Source organism: Fundulus heteroclitus, chromosome 4, assembly GCF_011125445.2.
Source record: "Fundulus heteroclitus isolate FHET01 chromosome 4, MU-UCD_Fhet_4.1, whole genome shotgun sequence".
Classification (NCBI taxonomy): domain Eukaryota; kingdom Metazoa; phylum Chordata; class Actinopteri; order Cyprinodontiformes; family Fundulidae; genus Fundulus; species Fundulus heteroclitus.
Genome location: NC_046364.1, coordinates 22,087,204 through 22,099,599, shown reverse-complemented (window position 1 = coordinate 22,099,599; position 12,396 = coordinate 22,087,204). Strand labels below are relative to the sequence as shown.

Sequence of the window (12,396 nt, the reverse complement as noted above, 5' to 3'; positions counted from 1 at the left end):
TCCATCCATCCATCCATCCATCCATCCATCCATCCATCCATCCGTCCATCCGTTCATCCATCCATCCATCCATCCATCCATCCATCCGTCCATCCATCCATCCATCCAATGCTCAGCAACATCCATCTATCTATCCATCCAATGCTCAGCAACATCCATCTATCCATCCATCCATCTATCCATCCGTCCATCCGTCCATCCATCCGTCCATCCATCCATCCATCCATCCATCCATCCATCCATCCATCCATCCATCCATCCATCCGTCCATCCATCCATCCATCCAATGCTCAGCAACATCCATCTATCCATCCATCCAATGCTCAGCAACATCCATCTATCCATCCATCCAATGCTCAGCAACATCCATCTATCCATCCATCCAATGCTCAGCAACATCCATCCATCCATCCATCCATCCATCCATCCATCCATCCATCCATCCATCCATCCATCCATCCATCCATCCATCCATCCATCCATCCATCCGTCCATCCATCCATCCATCCAATGCTCAGCAACATCCATCTATCCATCCATCCAATGCTCAGCAACATCCATCCATCCATCCATCCATCCATCCATCCATCCATCCATCCATCCATCCATCCATCCATCCACCCATCCATCCATCCATCCATCCATCCATCCATCCATCCATCCATCCACCCATCCATCCATCCATCCACCCATCCATCCATCCTTCTGTTTACAGACTGTATTTTCTTGACGTCTGGAGTAAAATACACTTTAAATGTAGAACTCTGCAAAGTTAAATTCTGGCAGTGGACCATGCAGGTCTTCTGTTTCCAACATTTTTCTGCAATGATCAACATTTACAGCTGAAATTGGCATAATTAACAGAAAATCATCATAATTAAGTGAGGTTAGGGTTTTGAAACACCAGTCTGTCAGTAATTATTCAATATAATGATGTTTCTCTTAGTGAATTTGAGTCATTGAAATCAGCAATCAATAATCAATAACATTCACATTTTTTAAATATATCCGTCCAGCCAATTTGCCCGTGCTTGTTTAATTCTCCTGCAGATCTGACTGCGTCTGTCTTGGGGAATGTAGACGGGGATGGTTTTATTTTTATCAGGGACACGAGCTGTTCTGACATCTCCTTTGCTCTGGAAGCGTGCTCTGCTCCCAGCAGCCTTGCTCTGAGATTAATGTAGAGCTTTTCATTCTAAGGTGTGAAGACTGTCAGAAGGGTGTTGGATTAGTCAAGGATTGTTTCGCGTCCTTGTACAGATGGAAGTGTCTGAAGACACGCAGTTAATTCTTTGTCTCTCCTCTCGCCTCCTCTCGCCTTCTCTCTCCATCTACCCAGTTCTTTTTCCTCAGCCCTGCCACATTGTTCCACTGCTCCCCGTCTCCTCTCTCTCTCTCTCTCTCTCTCTCTCTCTCTCTCTCTCTCTCTCTCTCTCCATTTTTCTCTCACACCATGTAGTTTTTCTGTCCCTCTTTTGAAATTCTTTCACTTGTTGACTCACTCAGTCCTCTCTGTCAATCAATCAGGAAGGCCGAGAGGAGGATGAGTACACTCAAGAGGCAAAAGGAGGAGCATCTGCTGAAGGAGGAGAAGACTCGCCGTTACCTGGAAGCTGTCATTTGTGTCGCCGAGCACATTTCCCGGGAAAGAGACCATCTGTTACACATGGTACCACTAATCTCAAGTTTTGCTGATCAGACGCACACTGACAAACGCACAATTCCTCCCTAACATGAAGAAAGATTTGAATAATATTCATGTTTTTTTTTTTTTTTTTTTTTTTTTTTTTTTGGAGTGGAGCCAGTTTAGCTTGCAAGTGAGCATGCAGTTGAATTGAAATGCTCAGCAACATGCGTCGGCTTCAGCTCTGGAACAGTTTATGTTGTGATCAGAAATGATTATGTCAGGCCAGCAGCAGGCGGAGGGGATTGTTCAACAAAATAGGAAAGAGCGAGTGGGTACGTGCAGCTCACATATGAGTGCTGTGGCCATTTAGCAGATGTCAGATAAACGCTGGGCCTCATATGTATTGGGAAGTAATAAATAAAAAATAAAGAGCAGATGTGCAGCGTCTGGGTGATGACAGTCAATTTATATAGACAGAAAAAAAAAAACATGTGAAAACGTATTGTCTGAACCTGGTTTTTGTCCACCGTAGAGCCTCATTTGTTCACCAAACTGGCAGCTTTCCACCTGCTGTGAGTAAAACGCATAAAATGCCAGCAGTGGGATGGGCGGACACAAACAGGGCAAGTGACGGATGTTTCAGCACACAACCTTTCATTCACAGATATTTTAGGGGGTTTAGCTTCTGAAGAGATTAAACGCATATACTATATCTTGTAAAAACCCATGCAGCTGTGCTGTAGTTCATTTTAAAAAGGACTTATGCGATGTAGGGTACATAACCGCAAGACCACAGCGTCCTCTAGAAAAGCAGACGGAGCCACTAATTACTTAGTTAAAATAGTAAATGGCTCACTAGGAAATAAAGTCGCGTTTCTTTCTCATTTCGTCTTGTCTGCTTGTATTTTAACGCTAGCAGCGCTTCTGCTGAATAGCTTTTTGCCCCTGTATTTGTAAGATAGTAAATTAAACTAAACTAATTATATATATATAAAACTCCGTATTCAATTGAAACTCATAAAATGGCAACAAAGCCCAACAAATGAATCCTTTAAGCGCTCTATTTTATTTGAATTGTAGTAAAATAAATATCTGTGAAGCTATTTAGATAGTTAAGTCACAGATAATGTGTGTTAACTGCTTCACAAGCCCATATCATCACACCTCCACCACCATGCTCGACAGATAGTATGATGTGAATGCAATGACCCGCTGTTTGGCTTTCCCCAAATTCTGCACCCTTATTTGGTCTGATCTGTCCGACGGGACAAAACTCCAGAAGCTGTGCGGTTCTTTCAGTTCATCTTTTCCAAAGCTGAGTCATGCTGCTATATTCTTTGTAGCGGCTCTCTTTTAAACAAAGCATACTCTTTTTATTTCCTGTCGTGAACATTAAAATTTAACATGTTGTAACATGACCTCCAGACTCTCAGATAGAACTCTTTTATATGATTTCACAAAGCCCTGCATATTGTCTCATGTTGGTGTGAATTTAGTGGGACGCCCACTGCTGGGAAGACTGATGAAGATTATTCACACGTTTTCCACTTGCGAATAATCCAACATGATGAAATTCAAATTCTTCTGAATAATCCCTGCCGGATAGATGGGCAGCAATATTTGCTTTTGTGATATCGCTGATGTCTTTCATCCATGGTATTATATATAATATCGCCAACTTTTGTGCTCCACATGAGCAGCATGCCAAAGCTACAGCTTTAGTAAAAGTCCTCTCACTGATGATGATTGATAAATCAAGTGCTGTTGGGTGGCAGTACCTGCCCGCTACTTTCCCTCTCAAATCATATGGAACCAGCAAAAGTATTTTTAGCTTTCCAGGGACTCTATTAACGGTCCTCTAAGCTTTTATGTCCCCCCCCTGTGACGAGAAATCAGGTCTTCACCTGAGGAGCAAACCTGGCTGTTTAATGCTGTGCCTGCTGGGAGTATTTGTCATGCCGTATGAAATCTAACCCACGGTGTAATTTAGTTCCCACATTTAGGAAGGTTTCTGATTGATCGTTACTCTTGTCTCACACCTTTAAAAGCGGCGTTAAACAGTTAAATAGTGAAGATGAAAAGGTCCGCAGAGAATAAGAGGTGTTTGATTTTCAGTTTTGCCAAAACTTTTAACGTTCTAGTCAAAATGATGGCAGCAGGAGGAAGCTTTGGAGGACCACTCCTTCACTCCTTCATCTATCAGGAATCATGAAGTGCAGAAATAACTTGATTAGATAATGAATAATGATCAAAAACTATAAAAAAACCCACTATGGTTCATTTATTTATTCATACATAATTTATTATCTGATTAAAATGAATATTTAAATTTCCAATAGATGCAGTTTTCTTCAGTGTTAATATGTCTGTTTGTTGAGTGTGCCTTTCAATTATGAATCATAATTTTGAAAGTTTATTTGAGTTATTTTTAATTTCCCTCCTCGTTCTTGGCTCGTGGAGCTGTGTGCTGCAGGCTGGTAAACAAGACATACCTAATGGATGTCACTGGCCAGGATCGGCCCCCTCATGGTGACCAAAAGGCACAACAGCAATCAGCAGGAAACCCTGAGTCCCACCCTCTCTGCTCCGATTGTCGTTTCAGGAGTCGGCAGAGACGGCCGACTAAAACGGACACACAGCAATGTCAAAATCAACATGGGACTTAAAGTGCTTGTGGAAATAAAGCACAAATTCAAAGAAGAAAGTTTAGGGAGGGAAATTCATCCAGAAATGATACAGACCACAAGAAACACAGTTTGAAAATATAATAATAATAATCTCACACAATTGTAGAAATGGAAAAACAAGAAATCATATAATAATGACTAAATGGGGGGATGCAATTAGAATCTATTCAGTCTATTCTATTTCAAGCTTTATTAATTATTCAAGATCGCATTCTGATCAAATATCAACATTGGACAAAACAATCAAAGTTTTTCAATTCAAACTAGTTTTAGTTGATGACTGAATCAGCAAATCTAAATGTTGGATTTATCTTATTTATATAATTTTACTGTGCAGCAAGTTCTGTCTAGATTTAGAGGAAAGTGGAATGTTGTGCCTGGCTTTCATGCTGAGGTTAATCAGGCCACACACATCCAGCTGCAGTTCCATTCACAGATGTTTTACCACGTGTAAACCAGCAGCTTTTCGCTGCTTTAACCTATTCTCTCAGACGTGCAGCTTGGAAAACTTTAGATATTGTTGAAATTTTGGGGGTCTGTGGTAATAATGGCTTATAAAGTTTTCTCTCAGAAGCACCGTTCGACTTCACTTACACTGGCGTTATCCAGCATCGTTTAATCACATAACAGCGTCATTAAACAGTGCTGCTCTCATCACTTCACAGTGCGCTCTGGTGGGGGTGTGCCATGTAGCGCTGCGTTCACTTGCACTCGGATATCTGACATTTACTTCTTCAAACAATGGTTGAGACAGCCTGTGTTTACATTGGACAGTGGGATTAAATTAGTTCCATTTTAAATGTGTTTGTTTTTTCTAATCAATCAGTCAAAATGAATTTGTCAAAGTCTGAACCGTGATAAATACATAATAAAGAAATAAAAAAAAGAACTTTATTGAAACCTAATGTGCTAGGGCGCCAAAGTGCACAATATGCAGTCGTCTGGGTTCAATTCCTGTTTGGTGCGTAGGGATCACCTTTAATGATGACGATAAAGGAAATAATGTAAGCTATCTAGTTTTTCTGAGCGGCCCAGAACCAACTGACCCACAGACTGGTACCGAACAGCAGCCCCGGGGTGGAGGGTTAGTAAATGGCTCACTAGGAAATAAAGTTGTGTTTCTTTCTCATAACCCTAACCCTAACCGCATTTAGCAAGAAAAACAGACTGGACTAATCCAAGCCTAACACAGAGTTTGTACTCACTGCTCACTGAGGTAGAGGACAAGATGACCTCAGCCTACACTGCAAAAACTGAATTGAAAATAAGTAAAAAAAAATTTAAATTAGCACATTTGTCCTTAATTTGAGCAGATAAATAAGACGATATGCCAATGGAATGAGTATTTTTACATCTAAAATAAGATAATTAGATAAACTGCACTTAAAATAAGATGATTTAGATGAGTTGCTCCTATTATAAGTGCAAAAATCTTATTCCATTGGCAGATCATTTAAATGTGCTGCTCAAATCAAGGACAAATACACTAATTTCAAGAAAATGTAACTTATTTTTAGTCACATTTTTGCAGTGTAGTGCGTGTGTGTGTGTGTGTGTGTGTGTGTGTGTGTGTGTGTGTGTGTGTGTGTGTGGTACTGTTATTAGCTTGTGCAGATCTGCAGCTGCAATGTTGATTTCAGCATATAATTTGCTCAGATAAAAATCTGTCCGGCTTTCTCAGCCATTCACTCGCTGCATGTTCTTTTCATTGAGATCAGCGGGAAGAATGTGACATTTTCCGGTGTTGTGTTCAGATTGTGTTAGTCTTAGGATTAGTTTGACTTTGCTGCAAGTCTTTCTGGCATAATGCCTTTAAAAAGTAATCCATCCCGCCTTAAGGTCTCACTCTTTAATTGGCTTTATTAATGAAATCACTCCTAATTTGGTGTGATTTTTTTATTTTTTTTGACAAGGATGATAAAAAATATTAGTTGTCAAAGTGATTTTTTTTTTTTTTTACAAACTAGCGTCATTATGTGTGGTGAGGAGGTAAATGATTGCACAGATATTCCCCCCCTTTGCTTTGACTGACCTAATTCAGCAGGGCTCCAGTTAGTTGTTGCCAACAATGTCCCAGTTAGTGAAGCAGCTGTGTGTCTGGGGATTGTAGTATAAAGGCTCCTGTGTCTGAGAGGTGCAATCACTGCTCCTCCCGCAATTACAGCATGAAGACAAAAGAGCACTCCGGGCACCTCAAGGAAGAGATCAATTAAGTTTTCAAGTCAGGAGAGGGCTACAGAAAACGATTTACAACTAACTGGACATGCCACTGACTTTAGTTATATCCAGGCGATGGGAGCAGCGCGGCACTGGTCCACACCTGCCACAAGCCTGCTGTCCTCACAAACCGTGTGTCTGGACAAGAAAACTATCGAGGGAGACCACCAAGACACCTACAGCCACTCTGAAGAAGCGGGAAGCTTCAGTGGTTAAAATGGGCAAGACTGTAAACATTAGTGTTGTCCACGTTCTTCACCAGTGGAGGCTGTATGGGAGGGGGGCAAAAATTCAGCCAAACCCATGTGGCAGACTGCAATAAAATAGCTTTTTGCTCATCAGACTACTCGCCACTGTATGTTCTGCAAACACGGCTCATCACCCAAAGATCACGGTCTCTACCATAAGCCTGGTGTTGGCCCTGGAAGGCCTGCAACACATGTGGGTTTTAATACATGCTAAAGAATGTCTGCAAATCCTGGAGGATAATCTGATTCAGCCTGCCAGACAACTACAGCTTGGGAGGAGACGCGTCCTCCAGCTCGACCACAACCCCAACCAGGTGAATGTCTTGGAGAGATAAAATCAAAGCCTGGATGTCAGTCCTGTTGGGAGTTTGTGGCCGGACTGAAAAAATGTCTTCACCTCTGATCCCTGAGCAACATACCCATCCACACTCAGTCCTGTGACTGCAGCTGGAGGTGGGTCCACTAAATACTGACTTGTAGGGGGTGAATATTTCTATAGTCATTTACTTTACCTTTAATGTTTTTAATGAATGAATGTTGTTTTATAAAAATCTGGACAAATTTTGTCCAAAAAGCCAAATGATGTCGCCAATGAGTTCTTCTACCAGAGCAACAAAAGGAGGGAGCATCCAGGGGCAGTGAACATGTCGTAGGAATTTTAACGTCATTGTGTTTTGATCGTTGAAACTTGGCAACCTTTTGCCTCATTTTGTTTCCAATTCTCCCCCTTACCTTCACGTCCCTCACCTAAATCTGTGTCCTTCCCTTCCTTTCTTAGCTCAGTAATCCCCCGTCTTCCCTGTCTGCCTCCCTAGGCGTCTGGACTTCAGCAGGAAAAGCATGGATTTGTCAGCAGGATTCTGAACGGCACGGTCCGCTTCGGCAAGCTTCAAGAGGAAATCAAAGTAAGCTTGTTTTTATTTTGCCACATTTTCCTTTCTCTTTTTCTTTGTAGAAGCTCTGAGGTCTGACTCTGCTTGCTGGCACATGGGGGGCCTGAGTTTGGCTCTTAGGATATGTTCGCTCAACACACAGATCTAAATCCAAACAAGGAAATAAAGATCCTCAGTGCTGCGCTGCTACGCGGCCCACAGCTGAATTTGATTCTAACCTTGAATATTTGGTCCAACAGGTCTCTGAGGTTTTAAAGATCATAGCAATCTTCCTGTTTATTTTTTGCTCAATATAATCCTCCTGTGTAGTTAACATTGATCAGACCACTCTGCATCAATCAATGTTGTTTACAATCAACCTCTTCTACTTGGGGAAAAAAACCCCAACTAAATTCATGCACGCTGATTTCTGATCGTTCTTCATCTCCCGAGCAGCGTTCATTAGCAGTGTGTTGTCTGCAGCAGCTTTAGAGTGAACTCTGGCAGCATTTTCAGTGAAGGAAGGAAAAAGTACCAGCAGTAGGATTTTTTTATTTTATTTTGGAGAACGTGTTCTCTGATGACGGTCGCGCTGATCCTGATGCTGTAGCTCTGGGAGCAGCAAGCAGCTGCAGATCTGCATATAACATGCAGACGTTGCTCCGGCTAGTGGTGCAGCTGATGTCTGGCTGATATAGTGCAGATGCTGTGTAAAGAGGTGAATAATATAAAATAAACTTAGTCTGGGTAGTCTAACAACTGTTCTTTAACATTCCACTAAACTGGGGTTAGCTATCGTATATTCCTAACCAAAGGTTGACTAGACGTCAGCTTAGTTAGCCTATTTATTGGTTACTTTGCCAAACTGAAACAACGAATGCCCCCATTTAGGAAATAAAGGGCTATTATTTTGAATCACTATGGAAACCTTGATTAGTTTGACCTATATCTGTGACTAACCCAGTGGTTCTCAGATGTTTTCTGTTCGCCGCCCTTTAAAGAAGGAAAAATCTTCAGGCACCCCCATCCCACCAAAATGGCTCAATAATGTAACTCTTGTTGTTTTCTGCTTTAATGCATTAAAGCTGTCGTTCTGAAGATTACCCAGAATCCCAGTTAAAAATTATAACATACATATGTATTCATTTCTAATGTATAACAATGGTTTCTAACAACTAGAATGTTTCAACATTGCTGCACTTTTTTAACTCTATGATATTAACAACAATATAAAGTAGTTTATTAATAGTATTCATCAAACTAGTGACTGCAGGTACAGACCAAACAGCAGGGGGTGCTGTTGTGACATTTAGGGGGATTTAGAAGGCCTGTGTGAAAAACTCAAAGATAGAGTAATATCATTATGGTGGTGTGGTGAATTTACAATTCCAGATAGACTGCATAAAAAATTATTAGTCACTCCTTTTGCTTCACAGTCATAAAATGTTGATATATAAAATTGTTATGAAAGGGAGAAACTTGGTGGTGGGAGGATGATGCTTTGAAGATGTTGTGGCAAACAAGTGTTAAATAACCAGATAGAAGTGTGATACTTTGTTAACCTGTACACAGGAAGCATGGAAATGTGTTCTGTTTGTCTCACCCACATATACTCCTCAATTATTGCAAAACAGCAGAGGATGGGTCCTTTGATCCTTGACACTACTTGCTTTTTTCTCTCTTGCACGTAGAGCTCATCAGAATCAACGCTGTCCTCTTTAACGTCAATCACACCCCCTTCTAAACTTATGGTCAAAATGTGCTGAGTTCTATAAAATCCTTGCTGCACGACTCGCCATAATAAAACAATTTATACCTATAGTTCAATTGAGTCTTTCGATCCTTTTTCAGAAAAATACTCACAAAAACCAGCACAGTATTAAAATGTCCCATTACAGGGGATGCTTGTCCTTTACAAGGACAGACAAGCTGGTCAGAGTTGATGGGACAATGGATGGAGCTGAATATAGGCCAATCACGGAAGGAAACCAGTGAAAGGCTGCATGGGAAGTGAAACTGGAACAGAGGTTATAGAAAGACATCAACCTTAGATGTAGAGCGATAGCTACAATGGAACCGTAGGTAACACCATATTCATGAGAGGTGGAAAGACTCAAATGCCAGACCAAAATCCAATTCGAGAATCTGATACTTTATGTCCACAGATGATTTGAGTCTGATCTATTTTTGCAAGGAAGAATAAAGGGTGAAATTTCACTCTCCAGATGTTTAAAATTGGCCCCATTCCTGTACCGGATGCTATAGGATATAAAAAATATTCGCTACAGCTGGGAAGAATAGACTAAAAAGGGAATTAAAGGAAATTTCCAAATTAAAACAACACAGCTCATGTAATAGAAGATTATTGTTTGAAAAAAACTGAGCCGGCCACTGGATCTACTGGTGGGCGTCCACCGTAGGAGTAGCAGGATTGTATTTCAACGTGAAAACATGAGCGAAGTAAAGCTGCAGTGTGAGAGTTATGGGGACTTCTGGATCTGGCTCACTCATCTAAACTGATGACTGGACAGATGGTGGTAGCAGCTGGATGTTCCCCGGTCAAATCTGTTCCTCTAATCTCTGTGAGCAGACCTTCTGCACCAACATGACAAATGCTTTCTGTTCAGGCAAAGCTCGTATCTGTGACTGTTGTGAGTTCTGAGAGCATTTTGCTTGCTGAGAAAGAGAGTGAAGAGGCATACGAATCTCAGCTGAGCGCAGCTGGTTTAAAGGATTGAAAAGTACGTCAGATGTCCAGCACTTCTCTTTTATTAATCTGCTAAATGTTGCTACTCGTATCTCACATGAAGATACTTGGCAGCAGAACTGCACCTCATTAATAGCATCAAATTTAAAAAAAATTTATTCATTCCCCACTGTTGTTGCAATCGAACGTACGTATACATTGAATCTTGTTGGATGATATATTCCATCTGGCCAAGGAGCGCCTTGGCATCCACCAGGATGAGCTGAAGGACGGAGGACGTAAAAATTTAGTAAATCTGAGATCAGGTCACGGGGGCAACAGATCCCCTGTTCCCGTCTCACCAGTACATGAATTGTGAGTTACCTGGTGGCATAAACAGAAAGCAGATTGTGACTAAATTATTCACGTGCGATTTAAAATTCATGCTGGTCCATCTCCTAGAAAACACCTGAAAATCTTACATATTTTAAGAGTCACAAGTTTGAATGAGCCACACTGCTGAGCAGCTGTTCTGAATATGTTCCTCCCTAGATTTAAAATTTGATCCTGTCTTTCAGTTGTATTTTTTTAGTTTTTATGGTATGTCAAAATACAGAATAGAGAGGAAATTGATGCACTCTACTGATTATTTGTGTTTCACTTCTTATATTTTTGTGGCACGGGTGGCCATTTATTTGAAAGCAGGCAGACAGTGAATGGAGTTTATTTCACTTCTTACAGTGTGAAACAATTTCTACGTACCTCTATCAGTTTAGTCTGCTGAGTTAGAAACCCAAGCTGATCTGGACAGTGAAGTTCTTTATCACCACTTCATCTCCTTAAATAATCACTCCCATTATTATGCAAATTATCGCCTTTTTCAGCCGCAAACAGCTACTGTGAGAACCTGCAGTTAAGACCCGACCCTGTGCACATGATGTTTTCTGGAGAAAAAAATTTGGAAAATGTTTGGGGAAAATGGTTGTTGCGTTTCAACTGTTCATCTACATGACGACAGCGTGTTTTCTCTGAAAACGGTTTGATTCGAAAACGTGTTCCAGAGTGGAAGGAGTTGAAAACATCCGGGTCTCCGTTTCTCTGTAGACAGAGGCTCCATCCAAAAACCCATAATAGCTCCTTGACCTTTCACAGGGTCAACAGTAAGAACTCTACCTTGGGCAAGAAAGGAGCTTTGGACTGCTGTGCTGAATTGGGACAGCCTTTAACTCCGACGTCATTACGTGACAGAAACACACATGGATGATGAGAGTCATATCTGGGCCTAAAGCCTTCTGAAAATGTACTACAAAGTGCGTGGTCTCTTCTCTCGAGACATCTTCGTTAATTTCCGTGAGGGGGCTGTGCTGATACGTCATGTCACGCAAAGGGTTGTGCGATACCTAAAGGGTTCTTAGCACCGGGAAGCTTGGAAATAAAACCTTGCCATGTAGATGTGTTTATAGAAACGGGAAAACAATCTCATTTTTAATGGATTGTTGTCGTGCGAACACCCTGCACCCTGATTAATTATATGAAGAGTGCAATTTTATAATTCTGTGTTTAAAAGTGTAGAGGTGTGGAGAGGCGTTTAAAAGGAGCTACTGTAACAATTAGCTTTACCCTCGTCAAGATGTCCCCATCCCTCTCTGTGAGCTGTAGCATCTCGGTCAAATCTAAATGATTTGTTGGCACCAAGGCCTGTTAAAATCCATCCAGCTGAGCAAATATGTTACAAGGGTACGGGGTAAAAAGGTTTTGCCACTTGAACTACTATAGCTGTACAGATATTGCACCCAAGCATGTCTGTACGATTGCAGCATTGCTCCCAACGATAATGCAATGATGATTGTGATTTGTTGTCCCAATCTAGTCATCAAAAGCACAGATGGCCTGGACCTAAAGTACTTGGAAATGAGACAACAAGGATGTTTTTGCTCTGACTTCACAAATGAACTCCCTTTTCTATCAGTTTTATTGACTTTTGAAGTATGATCAGAGCGTGCTGCTCTCTCCAAGCCTCATCTAGCACAGTATACAGGATCCACTTATGATGCCAATC

General features: G+C 41.2%; 1 protein-coding gene across 7 annotated transcripts in view; it reads left to right on the top strand.

Moving 5' to 3' along the window:
- Nucleotides 1-12,396, top strand: part of cep89 (centrosomal protein 89) — a 75,151-nt gene that overhangs the window by 17,631 nt on the left and 45,124 nt on the right. For 5 of the 7 annotated variants that reach the window (XM_036136271.1, XM_036136273.1, XM_036136272.1 and 2 more), the window contains 2 exons: nucleotides 1,528-1,669; nucleotides 7,595-7,684. In XM_036136271.1, the coding sequence (XP_035992164.1) occupies nucleotides 1,528-1,669; nucleotides 7,595-7,684 (232 nt within the window). Of the gene's footprint in view, nucleotides 1-1,527; nucleotides 1,670-7,557; nucleotides 7,685-12,396 lie in introns of all 7 variants that reach the window. The other 2 variants (XM_036136276.1, XM_036136274.1) reach the window with 1 other exon arrangement.